Raw genomic sequence first — 22,962 nt, 5'->3', positions numbered from 1 at the left:
TACAACTGCTCTCTCCACCAACACATCAAGGCTAAGCTCCTTGACCTTGCAACATCCTTGCGTAGGGACATTTTAGTTACTGATGATTTCCATTTCTTAGGGCTGCCATTCTCTCTCTCTTTTCTTCAAGAGACCCAGTCATGTTTTGACCTCCTGACATCAAGGTCAGCGGAGGAGATACTCTAATTGCTTCTCTCTGCTGACCTCCTCACTGGGATAGCCAAGCCTCTTTCCAATCCAAGGTAGGTGGCCCTCTTTCTGGGGGGACACAGCTTGAAGATTAAGAAATACAGATCCACAGAGTAAACAAGAAAGTTACAGAGATGCTTTTTATTCCAGGAAGGCAGGATAGCCAAGGCTCTGTCATCAGGGTTTGCAGGTTAAGTGATAAGAGAAAAATTCTCAAAACTGTAAAACTACTAGCACTTCAAGGTATGTCAGTTTTTTCCACTGTAAAAAAAACATTTTCAAAGGTTGATAGCAATTCTAATACAACTTTCATGAACATGGCACACATCTTCAGTTTGAAAAAACTTTTTTTAAAACAATTAAAAAAATCCACTTGGCTATTTTGGAATTATATTTCTGTCAAACAGACACAGTAATTCTTGGAGAACAGTATTTTCTCAAAGCAAAATATTTAGTTTTTGAAATAAAATTTGATCAGGACCTGGTCGATACTGTGGTTAAATAGCTGCCGCTGTTCTGAACTTTAGAAATTGTTTACCTAACATGGGCAGAACTCAATTTGGTAAAGATATTTTTTGATTGTTCATGTAACAAAATAGCCAAGTGGATTTAAAAAAAAAATTGTTACTTCTATTCATCTTCCCCATGGAATATTTTCTTATCTCATTGTTCTCCTCACTCCACACAGGCACTCTCATTTATAGGGATTTTCTAAACATCTAATAGCATGAGGACTCAACTAAAATGAAGGGCCCTATTGGCTAGTAGCAATGCCCATGTGAGAATCTAAGCTCCTCCCACAGCCTTCCTCTCCCTGCCTGCAGCTGTTGCAAAAGGAGATTTGAGATTTCTACTACAATGTCCCTAGATCTGCTCGAGGACTCCATTTTTGTAGTGTCCAGATAATGTATGCTTGGTAAGTATGAAGTTTCCATTCTCACTGACTGTTGGAACTAAAAAATAGCTCTGTTCCCCAACTCTGGCCTCAGAGCCTACTGGCTGTTGCAAGGGTAGTGCTGTCGCACATATCCTATCTATGTACCTATATATGGTCTCATCACTTTAAAATCTAAGAACCCCTGTACCAGGCTCTGTTTTTGAATCCATCTTCTGCCTTTGCTCAGAGTTTTCCCAAGCTGTAGCAGAATAAATTTCACCTGAAACTTGTCCATGTTGGGTCAGTGCTGTCTCAAAGGTCCCCAACAGCAACAGTAAAAACTAACAAGCCTGATCAATTTTCACTTTGCTTTGGGAGAAAGATATGAGCAGCTGCAGAGGCATCGAGCTAACAGTCTTCAAACAGCACCATATCAGTTATACCTGGTTCATATCTGGAAGATTTTCTTTACAACTACTGAGACTAGAATATTTAAAAAAAAACAAATCACACATAGGAATAAAGTCTTAGATTCTGCAGAAGTTGACGACATTCATCTAGAAAAGCTTCCTACACACCACACATAAGTGAATTTTGTAAGCTATGCTGATGAAGGTGCCACCACTGCTCTACAGAAGTCTTATTAAAATGGTCTACTATTTTAGCCTCATTACAATTTATTTTAGGTACATTAGATGCAGGAGTGTATAAGTGGCTTAAATATAGGTATAAAGTATAGTTTTACTTTGAAAAGTGATTGAAAGAATTCAGGATTTTGTCTCAATGATTTCAATAACAAGTGTGTGTAAGTTTACAATTAAAAGATGTTTTTCCTACTGCAAGTCCAGCAACCTCATTTTGAAATTTGTCAAGATGGGTTCTTTTCCATCTTGAATATTAAGGTTCTGCATGCCAAATTAGACCCACACTCATAATCAAAACTGTTCTGTTGTTGATGCACTGAATCCTGCTCAATCTTTCTAAGTATGTTGGCTCTGCAGTGCTACCAGACATAAGAAGCATCACATACCTGTTTTAATCACTAAAACAAACAGATATAACAGAATATACAAATGAAGCAGTACTGCTGAGTAAGATAAGACCACTTTTTTTTTAAACAGTCAATTATGAGAAATGACATATGCTTGCAGGGAATATTGAAGTCTTAATGATTACATAAGAAATTCTTAAGTTCCCTCTCTCCGCTCAGAGAAGTCCTCTCCACTATTGTGTCTGATGGGCTTTGGAAGAGATTTTCTGTAAACAGGTGGTATTAAATAATGCTCATTATGGCCAAATGTCCAAACACAAGACTTCTACTGTAATAAGATTTATGAAGTGAGGTGACAAGACAAATCAGTTCTCTTTCCTGCATGTCTGCTCCCCCACTGATCTGTAAGATACAGAGGGCCACATCCACACTGAGCCACATTCACAAACAAATTAAAGATTCAATAGTGTATATTCAATAAGATTGAACATTAGAGTTAGACCATTTAATTCTGAGAAATTTGCCAAGGCAATGTTTTAATGAGGAAAATTAGTAACATATCGGATTGAATACTATCATAGAGCCTGATCCTGCAAGGCACTGACACTCAATTCCTACTGAGTTCTTTGGCTCTAGACTGATGGGCCACAATGTAAAATTGATATATTATACTGAAAGGCAGCACTTCGTAGAATTGGGCATACAGCCTGGATGACTACTAACATCATTTGTACCATTTGTCTTTCTGAGACATCAAAAGAACAACTGTTTCAAGTGTAGCTACTCTGAACGTACCGTGTAGTCTTATACAAAGAAAGAGATCCCTGATTAGCTACATCTTTAGGCTCCAAAAACTGTCATCCTTACAGCTCTGAGAACAATTACTGTTTTGCACAGCTGGCAACTTGTGTCTAAGAGGCAGTCACAAGTTTCAAAAGTTGTGAAGAAGAGCCCTTCACTGATGACAGTTCTTCCAATCAATTATTTTTCAGTAGCATTAGCTGAATTCTGAAAGTAACTACATCTAGTCCTACATATCAGGAAGGCCAGTAGGCACAATGCAAAGTTTTAATATTAGGAGAGGCAATGAAATAGAAGATACTCTATTGAGTCTGGAATGTGCACTTCTCTCTGGAAGAGAATTTGTATAAAATATAATGTATAAGGATGCTTCCTCTGATAAGGCTCTATTCAAATGAATTTGTGTATTACAGTAAGTGCATATTGTCCATTTGAACACTGAAAACAGTTGCAGTGAAAGTAAACAGTATTAGCACTGCACATACTTTGTATAACTTCTTATGATGCCCACGTCTGGTCAGTAAACACTACTAACCTCAAATTGAAATTTGCCATTATAAGCACTCAGTATTAAAACCAAACAAATTCATAATGAATCGGCAAATTTAGCTGTCTCTTCTGCTTGCATAATATCCAGAAGTAGACTTCTATTTCCTTGAATTTGTTATTCAAATCTAACAATATTTTCCATCATTTGTTTTACTGTGTTGGTTGATTATAAGCAGCTCTCTGTAAGTATCCAACACACACATTTGAAAAATTGAGCTGTGCTCTTCAATTTTGGGCATCAGAGAAGTTGCATTTTATTGTTTTTGAATTTCCAACTCTCTAGTCTCCCACAGTATTTGTCCAGCTCTACTCAATGTAGAACTTAATTCATTTAATTTCGGAAGGTTCTCTTGCTTCAGTCACCTCAAGTGATGCTGTTGTTGATGGTACTGATTCACAAAACAGACAAAAATGGATGACATGATGCTCTGGTACAGATTTCAGTAATGCATGCAAATTTAACAAAAAGCAAAACTTACTGTCCAAAACTTTATGAAGTACTGCAAGACCGTAGCCGCAACAAACAGACAGTACAATAAGGAGTATAATAAAAACAGGAGGAAGAATTTGTAGTTAGAAAATCCCACACAGTTATTCACCCTAAAAAAGAAAGAGTGAGAGAGATCACTACGGTATAAAGATTAATCACACTATTTTTGTGGGGCACGATTGTATGTGCATGATTTCAGCAGTCTGATAATTGGGACAATGTTCCATCAATTAAAAAGTTAAGATTTAACATTTTTCAAGGATATTCCCTTAAATCAGGTGATCTGGGCTCCTTCCATCACTCCTGCCACTGAAATTATTTTGCTGCACAAAGACCAGCATGATGACCAGCACCATTTCTGGCCAGATTTCTTATATAAAAATATGAAGTCTTGCCAGACATCAGGGACCTTGATCCACTGGGGGCCTTTATATTGACTTCAATGGGTGTCACGTTAGGCCCTAGAACATCTATTGTTTACCACAACTAGCAATACCTGCTGGGATGGCACATCATGTGTAGGGGAATAAAAACTGTATGATATTCAATAGGGTCTACATGTCCAGGTTGCAATTCTACACCCTGAAATGAAACCTGCATGAAAAAAATATATATATAGCAATACAGTAACTCCTCGCTTAACGCTGTAGTTATGTTCCTGAAAAATGCGAGTTTAAGCAAAACGATGTTAAGCAAATCCAATTCCCCATAAGGGGAGTTAGATTCCAGGGAAATTTAACAAACAGTTTAATACTGTACACAGCAACGATGATTGTGAAGCTTGGCTGAGGTGGAGTCAGAGGGTGGGATATTTCCAAGGGAATCCCTTGCTGTTAAATGATGAACTAGCACTTAGCTGACCCCTCAAGTGTTAACACATTGTTGTTAATGTAGCCTCACACTCTAAAATGCAGCACAAATAGAGGGAAGAGACACAATAGTTGCATGGCAGTGGCTGCAAACATTCCCTTTGGAAACTGAACATGATGATGAACCCACTCTATCCCACTAGAGTGCACCACTCCCTCCACTTTCCAAAGTGCCAGGGGGTGCGTGCAAGAGAGACAGACACACAACATGTGTGAGAGAGAGACTCGCATTGCCCCTTTAAGTACGCTGACCTCACTCTATGTACACTGCCTTTTAAAGTAGATCAGCAAGCTCCCTTCCTCCTGAGCCATTGTGTCCCCCTCTGCTCTGTGGAGATGGGGTACAGGAGCAGGGGGCAGGAGAGGGGGACACCCTGACATCAGCACCCCATTTCCCCTCCACTACAAGCAGGAGGTTCTTGGGAGCAGCTCCAAGACAGAGGGCAGGAACAGCACACAGCAGTGGGGGGAGGGACACCTGAACTACCTGATAGTTGATAATCTGCTGGGTGGCTGCAGCACAGGGTACTTAGATGAGCTGATAGAGGGGCTGCTGGCCCACTCTGGTTCCAAGCCCCCATCAGCTAGCTCCAACAGGCTGTTTTTCCTGCAAGCAGTGGACAAAGCAAGTAGCTGCCAAACAACGTTATAAGGGAGCACTGCGCAACTTTAAATGAGTATGTTCTCTACCAGATTAGAGACGTAACAACGATAATCAGGACAATGTTAAGTGAGGAGTTACAGTACCTGTTAGTGAGCTGATCAACTTGATATCTGGGAGTGAATTCATTTAAGCAGTTGATTTTCACAATTTAATGAAATAGATTCTCATCTCTTGGCACATACAGTATTGAATTAAACACAATAAAACAGCATTTCAGCCTCTCTCATTTCTTTTAACCTGGTCAGTTCTGATGTGCATCTATATTTAAGTACATATTTAGGTTTCTTAGACCTACAATTCTGGATTGCAACATACATTGCAATAAGCATTAGGAAATATGCTGCTTTCATTTATACATGTCTGAATTTGGAAAAAATCCACTAAAAATCAATGGAGTAATTACATATTTACTTTGGTGTAAAAGTGCAGAATTTGATCAATTGTTTCAATATTATTTATATTCATTTAAAAAAAACAAACATACCAAGGACAATGATGGTCCATTTTTAGTATACATCTGAAAAAGAAAAAAGTCCATTTCCAATTAATTAAAATAAAAATTGAAGTACAAAATACATTTACTTTCTAAATCAAACATTTGGTCTCAAACTTCCGAACATGTGAAACAACTTTTTAATACCCATTATTTCTGCTTTTCAAACCCCCCTCCCCCACACCCTTCAGGCAAAGGTCCCATATTATAGCTGTCAGACCTTCTGCCCAGGAGAAGTTGAAGATAGTACTCAAAAAAGCCCATTAATCAGAAAGAGGGGATATTATTGAACTGCACAAGGCACTCTCTGTCTCCATAGATCATAAGGTGCTTTTTTCACTGTACACCAGCTCCACCTAACAAAGAGAGAAAAGAACATCTTTGCAAGCTAACTTAGTGAGGAGGCTGGCTAACCTAGTTAGGAGGGCTTTAAACTAGGTTCACCGGAGGAAGGAGACCAAAGCCCTGAGGTAAGTAGGGAAATGGGATACAGGGAGGAAGCACAAGCAGGAGAACGTAAGAGGGGAGGACTCCTGTCTCATACTGACAAAGCGGGATGATCAGCAAGTTATCTTAAGTATCTGTACACAAACGCAAGAAGCCTGGGAAACAAGCAGGGAGAACTGGAAGTCCTGGCACAGTCAAGGAACTATGATGTGATTGGAACAACAGAGACTTGGTGGGATACCTCACATGACTGGAGTACTGTCATGGATGGATATAAACTGTTTAGGAAGGACAGGAAGGGCAGAAAAGGTAGGGGATTTGCATTGTATGTAAAAGAGCAGTATGACTGCTCAGAGCTCCGGTATGAAACTGCAGAAAAACCTGAGAGGTCCTGGATTAAGTTTAGAAGTGTGAGCAACAAGGGTGATGTCGTATTGGGAGTCTGCTACAGACCACCAGACCAGGGGGATGAGGTGAATGAGGCTTTCTTCCTGCAACTAACAGAAGTTACTAGTTCGCAGGCCCTGGTTCTCACGGGAGACTAATCACCGTGACATCTGCTGGGAGAGCAATACAGCGGCGCACAGACAATCCAGGAAGCTTTTGGAAAGTGCAGGGGGCAATTTCCTGGTGCAAGTGCTAGAGGAACCAACTAGGGGCAGAGCTCTTCTTGACCTGCTGCTCACAAACAGGGAAGAATTAGTAGGGGAAGCAAAAGTGGATGGGAACCTGGGAGGCAGTGACTATGAGATGGCTGAGTTCAGGATCCTGACACAAGGAAGAAAGGAGAGCAGCAGAATATGGACCCTGGACTTCAGAAAAGCAGACTTTGACTCCCTCAGGGAACTGATGGGCAGGATCCTCTGGGAGAATAACATGAGGGGCAAAGGAGTCCATGAGAGCTGGCTGTATTTTCAAGAATCCTTACTGAGGTTGCAGGAACAAACCATCCCAATGGGTAGAAAGAATAGTAAATATGGCAGGCGACCAGCTTGGCTTAACAGTGAAATCCTTGCTGATCTTAAACACAAAAGAGAAGCTTACAAGAAGTGGAATATTGGACAAATGATCAGGGAGGAGTATAAAAATATTGCTCAGGCATGCAGGAGTGAAATCAGGAAGGCCAAATTACATTTGGGGCTGATCTACACTGGGGGGCGGGGGATGGGGGGAAGTCCATGTAAGATATGCAATTTCAGCTATGAGAATAGCGTAGCTGAAGTCAACATATCTTATTTCGACTTACCTCCTGTCCTCACGGCAAGGGATCGACGACCGCGGCTCCCCCGTCGACTCCGCTTCCACCTCTCACCCTGGCGGAGTTCCGGAGTCAACAGGGAGCGTGGAGGGGATCGATTTATTGCGTCTAGACGAGACGTGATAAATTGATCCCTGATAAATAGATCGCTACCCGCCGATCTGGCGGGTAGTGTGGATGTACACTTAGAGTTGCAGCTAGCAAGAGATGTTAAGAGTAACAAGAAGGGTTTCTTCAGATATGTTAGCAACAAGAAGAAAGTCAAGGAAAGTGTCGGCCCCTTACTGAATGAGGGAGGCAACCTAGTGACAGAGGATGTGGAAAAAGCTAATATACTCAATACTTCTTTTGTCTCTGTCTTCACGAACAAGGTCAGCTCCCAGACTGCTGCACTGGGCAGCACAGCATGGGGAGGTGACGACCAGCCCTCTGTGGAAAAAGAAGTGGTTCAGGACTATTTAGAAAAGCTGGATGAGCACAAATCCATGGGGCCGGATGCGCTGCATCCGAAGGTGCTAAAGAAGTTGGCGGATGTGATTGCAGAGCCATTGGCCATTATGTTTGAAAACTCATGGCGATCGGGGGAGGTCCTGGATGACTGGAAAAAGGCTAATGTAGTGCCCATCTTTAAAAAAGGGAAGGAGGATCCAGGGAACTACAGGCCAGTCAGCGTCACCTCAGTTCCTGGAAAAATCATGGAGCAGGTCCTCAAGGAATCAATTCTGAAGCACTTAGAGGAAAGTGATCAGGAACAGTCAGCATGGATTCACCAAGGGGAAGTTGGCCTGACTAACCTAACTGCCTTCTATGACGAGATAACTGGCTCTGTGGATGAGGGGAAAGCAGTGGATGTGTTATTCCTTGACTTTAGGAAAGCTTTTGATACGGTCTCCCACAGTATTCTTGCCAGCAAGTTAAAGAAGTATGGGGCTGGATGAATGGACTATAAGGTGGATAGAAAGGTGGCTAGATTGTTGGGCTCAACAGGTAGTGATCAATGGCTTCATGTCTAGTTGGCAGCCGGTATCAAGGGAGTGCTCCAAGGGTCAGTCCTGGGGCCGATTTTGTTAAACATCTTCATTAATGATCTGGAGGATGGCATGGACTACACTCTCAGCAAGTTTGCAGATGACACGAAACTGGGAGGAGTGGTAGATACGTTGGAGGGTAGGGATAGGATACAGAGGGACCTAGATAAATTAGAGGATTGGGCCAAAAGAAACCTGATAAGGTTCAACAGGGACAAGTGCAGAATCCTGCACTTAGGACGGAAGAATCCCATGCACTGCTACAGACTAAGGACCGAATGACTAGGCAGCAGTTCTGCAGAAAAGGCCCTAGGGGTTACAGTGGACGAGAAGCTGGATATGAGTCAACAGTGTGCCCTTGTTGCCAAGAAGGCTAATGGCATTTTGGGCTGTATAAGTAGGGGCACTGCCAGCAGATCAAGGGATGTGATCATTCCCCTCTACTCGACATTGGTGAGGCCTCATTTGGAATACTGTGTCCAGTTTTGGGCCCCACACTACAAAAAGGATATGGAAAAATTGGAAAGAGTCCAGCGGACGGTAACAGAAATGATTAGGGGTCTGGAACACATGACTTATGAGGAGAAGCTGAGGGAACTGGGATTGTTTTGTCTGCAGAAGAGAAGAATGAAGGGGGATTTGATAGCTGCTTTCAACTACCTGAAAGAGGGTTCCAAAGAGGATGGATCTAGACTGTTCTCAGTGGTAGCAGATGACAGAAGGAGTAATGATGTCAAGTTGCAGTGGGGGAGGTTTAGGTTGGATATTAGGAAAAACTTTTTCACTTCGAGGATGGCGAAGCACTGGAATGGGTTACCTAGGGAGGTGTCGGAATTAGAGGGTTTTAAAGGTCAGGCTTGACAAAGTCATGACTGGTATGATTTAGTTGGGAATTGGTCCTGCTTTGAGCAGGGTGTTGGACTAGATGACCTCCTGATGTCCCTTCCAACCCTCATATTCTATGATTCTATGATTCAGCATTAGCATCTGAGCAGGAAAAAAAAAATCAAGATTAGAATTGATTTTAATAACCAGCATGCCTTACAGCTGCTGTGGATAGTATGGGATATATGGTAACCTGGCACTCAACTTAATCAATCTGATCAAAATGCTTGATAGAAAAATAACTTTGGGATAGAGAGGAGGAAAATGGAAAAATATATAAATCGATAGTTCCAATGGTCTATATTCCATTTTCTTCCAACTTTAGTATAGCATGGCCAAAGGGTAGTAATTCCAGACAGACACATGCATGCATCAGATTTCTTAATTAAATAGATCGACCCAAGCTTAGTCACGGAAATCTATTAACAATCTATTTCCCAGTCTTAGGTGGCCCATAAGAACAGATTTTGCAGGTGGAGAGAATACCTCAGAAGTTATGAAGATCTGTAATGCTACTGTAGCTCTCCTGAAACAAAGTTGTTACTACCACAGCATGCTTGTGCCTGACAGCTAGGGAAGCAAGCTAGGTTCCATGCACAGACATTTCTGTTGGCATATGTATCACAGTCCAGAGCCACTTCACTTTCCAGTACTGATCCTTCAGACTGAACACATTTTACAAAGCTAGAAGCAAATTTAGGACAAATCCTGTCCCATTCTCCATGGTGCAGAGGGCCCCATATGCAGTAGAATTGTTGCAGTTCCAGCTGAGGGAAAGGCAGAGATTTGCACGTCTTACATGAAGCCCAGGCTCTGTGGGCTGGGAGAGAGACAGAGATAGATCTACCATTATTCAGTTCCACTGGCAAGCAATAAAAATAAGGCACAAGTATTCAAGATGAGAATGTAAACAATAGATCATCACAGCTACTTACAGGTCACATGCAGAACAGTGGTGACAGCGGTCAGGCTTGATTAGTTGGCATCTATCACAATATCTGATTGCTATGTTCAAATTTTAAAAGTCAATCTGTTAAACAGGTCTTTGTAAAATTAAATTACATACACACAGAAGCTCCCTATGTTCAGGAGACTGTCTCAAGGACATCTCCCCTCCCACTTCCATTCTTAATCGCATAAGATTGCTGTGGCAACTACAACTGCTTACAGAAAAATGTAACACGAAAGTATTTAGTGTAGCAGTATCTGTTTCTATTGTAATAAATGCTTTTTCAACTCTTCCTCTTCATTTAACCTGTTCCTCAGTCTCCCCTCCCCTGATCCTCCAGCACATGCTTCTCTGCCACTTGGTTTCCTTCTCCTCTGGATATGCTACCAGACACCGGGTCCTCTTCTCCCCATGTGCCTCTTGACATACTCCTCAAGCCTTAGTCCTTTCCTAGTCCTTGAGGGGGGCTCATATTTCTCTCCTATTCTGCTGACATGGTATCTAGCAGATGCGCTTAGGCTGGCTACTACTCCTTCTCAGCAGTTGCTTTTAACAGCCTCCAGACTCTTCTTGATAAAAAGATGGCACACCTGTAGAGGCAGCTATAAAGAAGGAGAAAAGCCACCACCATCAGGCAGCTCTGTGCTGACAACCAGCAAGTGCTCCACAGACCACCAATGGCCCAGGAACCATAGTTTGGGAATCACTTAAATGCAAAATGAATTTACTCAAGATAAACATTAACAAATCTCATGACTTACTATTAAGTGATAAGAGAGACAAGGTGAGTGAAGTGTATCTTTTATTGGACCAACTTCTATTGGTAAGAGACACAACAGAAGTTGATACAATGGAAGATATTACCTCACCCACCTTCGTCTCTCTAATATCCTGGGACTGACATGGCTACAACCACACTGCCTATTAAATGGTATAGCATTTGTAACTTCTAGTAAAAAAAGACCATAGGTCTTGGGAGTAATCAATAACACCACTAGTTTTAGAGTAGTAATGTAGTTATAGAAATCTAGCTATACTGTATTTAGGCATCAGAGAAAGTCATTTAACAGTCTCTCATGATATTTTCAGGGACACTGCAATAGTATTACTTAAAAATAGTGAAGGTAAAGACAGACATAGCTGAAGAATCATAAACATAATGATTAAACAGCTCTGTCCTGAGAGTTATAGCTGATATTGGAAGAAGAATTTACTGGCATTTTAGCTTCCATAGCCTCAATTCTGACACTGTAGTGGAAGTAAATTCAAGCCTTACATGTTCATACTTAGAGGACCAAAGCAATTATTGGGATTAAATAGAAATGAATATAAAAAACTCAGCCTTCCAATTCTGTTCTTTCAATCTATGTAAGATTATTATAAGCAGAGCACAAGATAAATATTTTCATGGTGAATTTGTTTTGCAAAACAGGATCTTTTTTGAGAAAACTGTTCTATTTACTGGCTGCTTGTAGAGATCCACAGACAAAAAAGAACTCTGGCATCTCATGGGGAAATATGAAGTCATGGCCTTTTGCAGAAATTATTTATCAGATGGTTCACACAGCAACATCAAAATAAATCTCATGAATTGGACTAGGAGCTTTTGGACAACTGGACTTGTCTGTATGCCTCACCCCTTGATGCTGTTGTGGTATAGATAGGCAAGTCTTTAGCAGCTCTTCTCAAAATGTCCTGCTGGGATTCTGGTCTCTCTTCTCTTTCATATTCTTCTTTATCAGATTTTGATAAGCAGAACTGCAAGAGGGGGCAGAAGAATAGTTTTTAACTGCATGGCCAATCAAGGTTTACGTTAAGAGAGAATGATTTGAATTCTTTACCCCTAAAGAAGCAGCAATATCTGCCTATCATCTTACCAAACAGAGGAGAAAAAGTAGTAAATGATAGGAGGTACAGCAAGAATTTTCCCCCACACATTCTGAAATTACATGATTGATCCTTTGTAACTAAACTTTAAAATACTAAATTTAAAGGAACTGTCTTTGTTCTAGTTCCCGCCACTAGATTTCCCTTTGCCATACAAGATTACAAGATGAAGACTTGTACTCAGTGGCGTTTTATGAAGGTGGAAACTTCCCTTGAAACCATGGGTCTAAACCCTGTCCCAGAGGTGCTTGGGAATCCCATGAGTTCAGAGGGCTCTGTAATAACAGAGGGGGAGGGATAGCTCAGTGGTCTGAGCATTGGCCTGCTAAACCCAGGGTTGTAAATTCAATCCTTGAGGGGGCCATTTAGGGATCTAGGGCAAAAATCTGTCTGGGAATTGGTCCTGCTTTGAGCAGGGTGTTGGACTAGATGACCTCCTGAGGTCCCTTCTAACCCTGGTATTCTATAATCTAACCATTCTTGCCACAGGGAGAAGGGTCAGGCTCTATGGCTGCCACTCTCTATGTCTGGTGGGCCTGCAGACAGAGCAGGAACAGGGAAAGCTTTCTTGAAGTTGAAAATAAGTCACTTTTCACAGTCACACCTCACCAGCTGAAGGGATACAGCTGGTAACTTTAATGAGACCATCAGCAATGGTCTCAAGCTATATTGGCAGAGCTAGCAATGTCAGTGAAGCCACAAAGGTAGTTCTTCAGGGAAGAGTTACCAACTTCTATAAGATATGAGAAGAACCATACTTAAGGCTCACCAGTTAGAAGCTTTGCCAGAATCACCTGGAGAGCTTGTACATTCCTGTGACACCCAGGGATTAGTACTCACTAAAATTATAAGCTTCATCCCCCTGCACATCCATGAGGCCCAAAGCAGTTACAAGCTTCTCTGGCAGAGACCTTGGCACAGAACATACTGCTTCCTTAAGGAGCTCTAGGTTCTGAACGGGGTGAAATCTCTTAAACTCTGAGCTCCCAGCAGGAATCCCTGAAGGTGCCCTTTCCTTTCTATATGCACTACTCAGTGTCTCCACGCCCACTCTAGTGAGGAAAAGATGCAAACCGGATTAAGGGTGTATCATTTTAACCACGTTGTACTTCTTGATTAGTTCATGTGGGTTTTCCTTTGGCCCTGTAACATCCCCTTCTTTTGGAATTCACCAGAGTCTAAGTAGTTGGAGAGGGAGTAATAATAGGGACAAGTGAAAAAATGGTACCTCTCCTACTACAGGAAGAATAGGAGAGACTGCTGTTGCCTCCCCATGTTACTTCCTAAATCCAGAAGGCTGAAGCTTCAACCCACATCGCTCAGTAGTCAGGCAAGATTCCACTGCTGTATGCAGTATTGCCAGCTCCAATTTTTTTAAAAGTCATAACACGTCAGTTTCCAAAAATTATGAAATTGGCTTCAAATCATGAATTTAAAAAAGAATAAATATATCCTGTATTCTTTTTATTTGCCTTCAATGTTTTGAGGCATCAGGGTGCACTTGGGTCAGGTTTAAAAGTTTTTCTCCACAACCACAAGGGCTAGAAACTTCCCTTTTTAAAAAATAAAGGCAGATTTTCACATAATTATTTGCCTACAGGAGACAGGGCTTTAAATAAAATATCAAATATCATGAGAGTTGGCAACACTGTATAAGGACGAGGAGTACCGCAGTACACATTTGCTGCTGCCTCTCAGGAGGCCTTATCAAGCGGAGACTGCTGCTAGGAGGAGTCTGCTTCATGTCTTCAACCCCGAGCCAGAGAAGTGGGCAATTAACTAAAGGTACGTCTATACTACCCGCTGGATCGGCGGGTAGTGTTCAATGTATCGGGAATCGAGACGCGATAAATCGATCCGCTAATCGACGCCCATACTCCACCTTGGCAGGAGGAGTAAGCAGAGTTGACAGGGGCACCACAGCAGTCGACTCATCGCCGTAAGGACGGCCAGGTAAGTCGAACTAAGAAACTTCGACTTCAGCTATGCGAATAGTGTAGCTGAAGTTGTGCATCTTAGTTCGAACCACTCGCTAGTGTAGCCCAGGCCTAAGAGAGTAAAAGTAGCCTTAAAACACTAATTAACAGACACAGCTAAACAAGCCATCCAACTAATGCATAGACAAAACCCTAAATCCCTAAAATCGTGTGGTTTAAATTTTTTTTCTAAAAGTTGTCCTTTTAGAAACCATAACCATAACAAATTGGCTAACAAATGTTCACTTTCCCCAAAAAGTTATGTTTATATAATTATGTCTATTGAATATTAATGAGGTCACAAGTCTATCCACTCTTTGGGCAACAGATGCAAATATTCAAAGGGATGAAAGTTACAGATCAACAAAACATCAACAATTGTGACAAAGTTCCAGCAGCTCTTAATGTAAACAGTAACAAAGAGCCCCTTTGTTTCCTTCCTCTCTTTCTGGGATCTCACATAATGTTGATTGTTCTTCCTTATTATAAAATGTGCAGGGATTATATTTGCACAATAACAGGTGTGAAATCTTTTTTAGTACATTAGTAAAATCACAGGATGCCACTCATTTTACAAGAATGGGTACTTAAAATAACAAGATTACGTGAAAATGTATACATCTATGTTTTAAAACAATTGGAAAAAATTAAGTGAGAACAGTTTAGAGACAATACTATATTCTTCCCTGGTGCCTGAATGGAGATGACAGACAGAGACTGTGGGAGAAGAGCGCTCAAAGGAGGAACATGGCTTTTGGATAAGCGCATATGTAGAAATTTTCCAATTTAGACCTGATTTTATCAACAATTAAAATGGCTGAACTCTTTTTAACTCTCTGCTACTCACTGAAAGTTGAAGCCTTGCTGCAGCTTTTATTACAGTTAGTTATAAATAGATGTTGGCAGACAGAAGTAACCAGGCAAGCACCAAAATAATTATAAAATACATTGATGCTTAAGTTAAGTTCATGTGGCTCTACAAATTTTGGAACAACTAATTGGTTGAGATAACTGTTTGATCTGCCAAGTGTTTTGTCATTATCATACAGAACAGGCTCCAATTAAACCAGTCATATGATTTGAAGGCCAGCCTCCGCAGTGAATTTACAACTTAAAATATTCAGTACTACTTCCTTTGCTCAGCTAACCAGCAGAACTCTCTCTTCAGTTTCCTCTCCTACTCTACTGTAAACTTCTGTGACATTTTATAGATACATATTATAGAACTACAGTGTCTGCTTTTCCATTGCAAGTATGTTTTCACCTGTACAAATTTGCTTCGGGCTAAGTGCTGGCTTTGAGAGAGTCATCCCTGTCAAAAATAGAATAAAAAAATTTCTGTTTAGCCATTTTTAAAGTTACAGGAAACAGAGGGACAACTTTAATCGCAGTTTTGATATTAAGACTATAGAGCAATTGACTTACGGGAAAAAAATAAAAGCCATCATGTTATAGGTTAGTTCACCTAATACATTCCTTGGAGAGATGATTATATTACAATTACCTCTGTCAATAAAGCTAGCATTTTTTAATGTCAGTGTTTAGAGATTTCTTTCTATAATGATTTAACAGTGCTCACCACGCCTTGAGCTTCTAAACAGACTTATCACTGAGCATTACAATCTTCTTAAAGTTACGAATATTTATTGTAACCTATCCTTATCCAAAGAAACATCACTGAGAGAGTTCAAATAAGGGTGTGTAATGAAAATACATACAGACTGAGTCACTGAGCTTGTTGTGTCTTAACTTATATTCAGTTTTGGCAGAATTTTTTTTTAAATAATTTTGACAGATAATATTGATGTTTATTTTTAAGCATTTTTCAATTTTTATTGATGTAAATTTTCACAATTGCACAAAAATATTGGTTTTAAGCATTTTTTAAAATCAATTTAAATGTTCACAGTTGTGGGAAATTAGGGGCGGCATCAGACAGTAATTAACGATACACTGATAGAGAGGTTGGGAGCTTGGTGGGTGGCCTACTGGTTAGTGCATCTAACATACAATCCCTTGTCTCTTTGTTGGGGGAGTGGATACCAGTGCCTAGTTCCTGACCCCAGGTCAAGAGTGTTGGGGCCTTCCCCCTCCGTCTGGGCCTTTTCTTTTAAGTGGGCCATAGTAGGGGGACCTGGCCTCTCCCTCTCCAGCAGGTCCCAGCCCAGAGCCCTTTGGGAAGTAACATTGGCAGGTTCTTCCCTGTAGAGAGTCCAAGTCTGCTGCCCTGGACTAGTGCTCCTTCACTTTGGGGCATGGCCCCGCTAGTTCAAACAGTCAATAGCTTCACAAAGTCCAAATGAGCCGGGCCTTGCAAAACCTGCTTGTTCTCCAAGTGGGTGGTGGTTGGAGAAGGCACTGCCAGGGGGCCTTACCCGCTCTGTGGGCCCCTCTCAAGGATCCACCTTCTGTCTGGCTTTCCGGATTTTTCTGTCCTGCAACCCATCAATCCTTTGCCAGGGCTTCTGAGCTCCTTTTAACCCACTTCTCCACATTGCACATGCTCAATAGGCCTATAGGGATGGGGTTGCTTGGGCCTAGTATAGCCTTTTAACCCCTTCGGGCCCAGTGTGGGGTTTGTATACCCCATCGTACAGGCATCGGGATTCAAAAAGTTAAAGCTTTATAACCAAATTGTCAATGTCGCGTGTCAAAATACACAAAGTAAATATCGTTCAATCAACCTCACGTTCTCAAGTAGCATTTTTCTTCCTTTTCCTATCTGTCAATTTTGATTAATCGATAGAAATATTTTTAGTCAGATTGTGCGTGTATGGTGAAATCAACGTTTACCACCATTTACCCATAAAAATGAATCCTTCCAAGCCTACTTATATTTTATTTATTCTAAATACCAAACTGAAGTTATTGCTTAGCAAAACACTGTGGTGTCATATATACTCACATATCTTATTACTTGAACATATGCACCTGAAAGTCAAACTTGGGACCAGTTACAAACAAGCATTCAATCTGAAAAAATTTCATTAGGTTATGATAATTTTCAAAGTAATTTAATTATTTACATTCACGATATGGCAGCATGCTATTTATTTCAGTTAATGGGAACAGAGAAGATGAATTACATCGTACTTTAAAAAAAGTATCACTGCTGAAAAGAGTTCAATGGTATAAGTAGTGTTGGCATTTTTCCATCATTAAATTTACCTCATCGGAGGGGGAAGCAGGAGATGTAAAAATAGTCTTCCAATAGGACCACACAAACATGACAAATGACAGATGAAAAACCACAAGGTAGACAACTGCAATAAAAATAAATATAATAAGACTTCAGTGAATATAGCTGAAAAGATCTAGAATTATAACATAAAAATGCAATGGTTTTGGGTGTAGATAAGTCATTTCTCTTCTGCAAGCCAGTAAGATAAATTGCACTTAAACCCACTGGATAATTAGGAATACTAGCACATCTGAGTGGGCTTAGCCCTATAAAGAAATTGTCTAAATCCACTTGATAGCCCACCAGATATGATGAGTGCTACTTCATCCTTAGAAATGATTCATTTAATTGGCTACTAAAATAATGATGATCAAAATCTTGGTCATGAAGCAATTTCCCCACTTACACTCCCACCTTTTTTTTTTTTTTTTTTTTTTAAAACAACTGAATGAGTCTCATCATGACAGCAGCAACCCACAACTTTAGAAACATACCTTCATTCCCACGTACCCACCCTCAGGAAAATTAAAATAAAGTGTCTGATGTCTGAAATAGCAAAATAAAAAAGCTGGAAGTATACATTTAAATTATCTTGACAGATAGGCCACAGTATATTGCAATTGGTTCGATTACTAAATTCAGTCCATGTACAGTATAATATATTGTCAGCAAATGAAGTAAATGATACCAGACACTGAAAACACTCAAGTTAATGTAAATTTTGGGTTATGCAATATATATATATTATATCTTATAAAGTCTAAGCATTGCACTAAAAATGTTTACATGCCAATATTATAACTATATTTTATTACTACTAGGTGTTGAAAAGGGGTTGTAAATAATCTTAAAATGTAAATGTACCTGTACTGTAATTCAAACAAGGTAAACATTAATCGCATGTGGATTTTGCTGTAGTTTTTAAATATACTAGGCTCCCACTTTGATTCCATCTTGGAAAAGCTATTCTTTATACTTATAATAAAGGGCTAGGGACTAGATAATGGGAATTCTTGATGTAACATCTTAGTTCTGTATGAACATTTGTGATAGTGAGAACTTATGCGTTTCTGATTATTTTTTGTCTGTATAACTCTTGGTGCCTTCTCTGCCTCCACCTGCCAAATAAAAAGGAATATTTGTAACTAAAATGTAGACTCAGCACTGTCACAGCCATAGTGGAAAGTAGGATCTGCTGGCCTTTAACACACAATGGACTCAATTTCTTTTAATGGGGCTGACCTAAGGAAAAGGTGTAGCTAATTTCAAGATAAATTATGATATGTTTATGATTAGTTAGTGTCTGGGAGACTCATGAGAACTGGATGACCCAAATTCTCCTTAGGGTTGCAAAATAAAGTATTTCGAGGCTCTCTTCTGGACTAAAGGGAAGCATCAGCACTGCAGACAACTCGTGGTCAGGTTCCTGAAAGAGTTGGATATAATCTCATGTGCAAAAACAGAAGTAGGACCCTTGTGTCAAAAGATGAGAGATTTGTTTTCTGGTGTTAATATACCACAGGGCAATTTCAAAATCATTTAATGGGAGCTATCATCTCCAACATTTTGGGAGAAGGGGAAGGAAACCAAGAAGCAGTTGGCCACTGATCTGTAAAATGAAACAGACACACATATAGACCACAGCCATTCTTGGTAGGAATTATATCAGAGGTTTGTAACTGGATTCATGGCGCTAGAAAGAGAGAATTCACTGGGTGATTGGAAGCCATCGCAGGAGATTGAGCAAGTGCTTAAAATGACATGATGAGTATAGCACCACAATTTATGGTGCTTGGGTTAATGCTGGTGGCCAGGGCTGAACAAAGTCATGATATCCAAAACTAGTTTGACCAGTTTCTACTTCTCTGTAACATCTTGTGAAGAAGATCTATCTAGATCAGCGGTCATCAACCGGTCGACTGCCATCAACTGGTCGATCCTAGGAGGATCTCCCAGTTGATCGCAATCTCCAGCAGCGCAGCGGGGCTGCCACTAACACAAGCTCCTTGCCTACCCCAGCCCCACGCTGCTCCTGGAAGCAGCCAGCATGCCCCATGGCCAGGGGTCTCCCTCTATACGCTGCTCCTGCCTGCAAACACCATCCCCGCAGCTCCCATTGGCCAGGAACAGGGAGCTGTGGTCAATGGGAGCTGCGGGGGTGGTGCTTGCAGAGAGGGGCAGCATGCGGAGCGACATGCTGCCCCCTGCCCCCAGGGGCACGTTGGCCCCTTCTGGGAGCAGCATGGGGCGAGGGTAGGCAGGGAGCCTGCCTTAGCAGCAGCCATGCTACACTGACTGGGAGCTGCTGGAAGTTAAGTGCTGCTTGGCGGGAGGCTGCACCCCAATCCCTAGCCCTGAGCCCCCTCCCGGAGCCAGCACTCTGAATCCTCTCCTACACCCCAAACCCCATGCCCCAGCCCTACCCCCCCTTCCAGAGACAGCACCCTGTACACCTTCCTGCACCCCAACCCCCTGGCCCAGCCCTGATCCCCCTCCCAGAGCCAGCACTCTATACTCCCTCCCGTACCCCAATATTCTGCCGCAGCCTGGAGCCTCCTCCTGCACCCAAATTCCCTTCCAGGGCTTGCACCCCTCACCCCCTCCTGCACCCCAACCCCCTTCTCTAGGCTCAGCCCAGAGCCCCCTCCCACACTGCGAACCCATCCCCTGCCCAAACCCCTACCCAAGCCCAGTGAAAGTGAGTGAGGGTCAGGGAGAGCGAGTGATGGAGAGAGGGGGGAATGGAGTGAGAGGGGCGGGGCTTTGCAGAAGTAAACAGGAACTCCCTTGCCTTAGGCTTTGTCTACACTGGCAAATGAATGACAAAACTTTTGTCGTTCAGAGGTGTTAAAAACAAAACAAAAAACCCACACCACCCCGAAAGACAAAAGTTTTGTCAAGGAAAAGCACCAGTGTGAACAGTGCTTTGTCGGCAGGCGCGCTCTCCTGCCGACAAAGCTACTGCTGCTCATTGGGAAGTTTTTTGTCAGCAGGAGAACTCTCTCCTGCCAACAAACAGCGGCTACACTGAGCGCCTTTTAACGGTACGGCTGTAGTGGTACAGCCGTGTCGCGAAAAGCTGCGTAGTGTAGACATAGCTTTAGAGGGAGATTAGAATGATTTTAACATTCATGGAATAGAGCTAGTGGGACTCAACTGACATAGCAGTCAGCAAAAATAACTTTATATTCGTATGCAGGGTCCTAAAAGCTGCCACCATGTGACATGAATGCTTATTTCTCTCTGAAATGTTCCAGGGTACTAGCACTATACAGAACAAAGAAGATGGGGTCTTCTCTAAAAAGCTTCATGTCTAAGTTTAGACATAATAGGAGGCATGATAAAAAAACAGTAAGATGGGTTGGGGAAGGAGGACAAAGGTAAATTTAAGATTACAGTGGAAGTGGCTGGGTAAATCAGTGCAAGGGGGTGAGAAGAGTGGAACAGTCAGAACTAGAAAGAGGAAGTGATGGATGCACGAGGGCAGGGCACAAATAAACTGTCTTAGCAGTAGGGAGTTAACCAAAACATAGAAGATTACATTTAAAAAGCAAGTTCCTTGAGGATCGGAGGCCTCTCTAGCGCGCGCGCACACACACACACCCCAAGCCCTTACTGGGGCTAGGTGCTACTGCAATGCAAATAAGCAACAACAGATGGTAGTACAGACAGTAGTTAGTGGCAATAAGGGCAGAAATTTGTGGCTGTGCTAGCAATACTTAGCAGAAACAGAAAACTGTCTAGACTTCTTGCAAAAGTGATGAAATCAGGTAGAGAACTCTGCAGACGACACCAAGTTGGGAGGAGTCACAAGCATTTTGGAAAACAGAATTAGAATTCAAAATAGTCTTTATAAATTGGAGAACATCTAAAACCAACAAGATGAAATTCAATAAAGGCAAGAGCAAAGTAGTACACCTAAAAAGGAAAAATCAAATGCACAAATACAAAATGGAGAATAACTGGCTAGGCAGCAACAAAGGATCGGAATGAGAGGGTATAGTGACTCACCAACTGAACATGTGTCAGCAGTACAGTGCTGTTATATAAAAAGGCAAACATCATTCTGGGCTGTATTAACAGGCGTGTCTTGTGTAAGCCATGGGAGGTAACTGTTCCACTCTATTCGGCACTGGTGAGGTCTCAGCTGGAGTAGTGTGTCCAGTTTTTGGCACCACACTTGAAGAAAGATACAAATTCCAGAGTCTCCAGAGGAGAGCAACAAAAAGCGGTAACAGGTTTAAAAAACCTGATTTATGAGAAAAGGTTGAAAGAACTGGACTTGTTTATTCCAGAGAAGACTTGGGGGGAGCAGGTGGGGAGCTGGCGGAGAGGAAATAGGACCTGATAAGAGTCTTCAAATATGTTAAGGGTTGTTATAAAGAGGACGGTGGTCAATTGTTCTCCACGTCCACTGAAGGTATGAAAAGAAGCAATGGCCTTAATCCACAGCAAGGGAGATTTAGGTTAGATATTAGGAAAAATGTTTTAACTACACCTCTATCCCGATATAACACTGTCCTCGGGAGGCAAAAAAATCTTACCACGCTATAGGTGAAACCATGTTATATCGAACTTGCTTTGATCCACCGGAGTGCGCAGGCCCACCCCCCCAGAACTGCTTTACCACGTTATATCCGAATTCGTGTTATATCAGGTCGCATTATATCAAGGTAGAGGTGTATAAGGATAGGTAAGCACTGGTACAGGTTACCTAGGGAGGTTGTGGAATCCCCATCACTGGGAGGTTTTTAAGGACAGGCTAGACGAGCAGCTGTCAAGGATGGTCTAGATATATTTACTCCTTTCTCAGTGCAGGGGGCTGAGCTAGATTACCTCTTGAGGTCCTTTCCAGCCCTACAATTCTATCATTTCTATGTCATGCAGCACTGGAAGCTGAATGTCAGCCCTCTACAGCTATACTCTTCAAGGGGAACAGGAGCCTTTTGAATGTCCTGTCCAGATGAGTCCAGCTGCTACTGTATGCCATGCAGGAGGAAGTCCCTGGGATCAGGGTCCTGTCCTTTGGAGGTTGGCCCTATGCTGAACAGGCCCCTGCCTCTCTATCCTGCCTCACGTGCTGTCGTTACTGCTGCTGTTGGGAAAGGGATTCTGCATGCAGGTGCCTCCTAGGGTAAAGATGGGGTGGGGTGGAAGCAGGGCCGGTGCAAGATTGTTTCACGCCCTAGGCAAAACTTCCACCTTGTGCCCTTCCCCATCGGCGCCCTGAGGCGCCCCCTCCTGCAGCAGCTCCCTGCCTCTGCCCTGAGGTGCCCCACCTGCGGCAGCTCCCCACCCCCCACCCTGAGGCACCCCCTCTGCCCCAGCTCACTGCTGCTCCGCCTCCACCCCAAACACGCTGTCGTTGCTTCACTTCTCCCACATCCCAGGCTTGTGGAGCCAATCAGCTTAGGCGCCGCAAGCCTGG

The 22,962-nt window shown here is 42.1% G+C and overlaps 1 protein-coding gene across 2 annotated transcripts in view; it reads right to left on the bottom strand.

Annotated features, from left to right (window-relative positions):
• ZDHHC20 (zinc finger DHHC-type palmitoyltransferase 20) overlaps positions 1-22,962 on the bottom strand; it is a 70,767-nt gene that overhangs the window by 10,588 nt on the left and 37,217 nt on the right. For both annotated transcript variants that reach the window (XM_050937293.1, XM_050937295.1), the window contains exons 3-7: positions 17,522-17,616; positions 12,128-12,248; positions 10,477-10,546; positions 5,915-5,947; positions 3,887-4,007 (exon numbers count right to left, since the gene is read on the bottom strand). In XM_050937293.1, coding sequence (XP_050793250.1) covers positions 3,887-4,007; positions 5,915-5,947; positions 10,477-10,546; positions 12,128-12,248; positions 17,522-17,616 — 440 coding nt within the window. The remainder of the gene's footprint in view (positions 1-3,886; positions 4,008-5,914; positions 5,948-10,476; positions 10,547-12,127; positions 12,249-17,521; positions 17,617-22,962) is intronic.

The sequence above is a fragment of the Gopherus flavomarginatus genome, chromosome 1 (assembly GCF_025201925.1).
Source record: "Gopherus flavomarginatus isolate rGopFla2 chromosome 1, rGopFla2.mat.asm, whole genome shotgun sequence".
NCBI lineage: Eukaryota > Metazoa > Chordata > Testudines > Testudinidae > Gopherus > Gopherus flavomarginatus.
The sequence above is the reverse complement of the archived record's forward strand: the minus strand, read 5'-3'. Positions and strand labels throughout refer to the sequence as shown.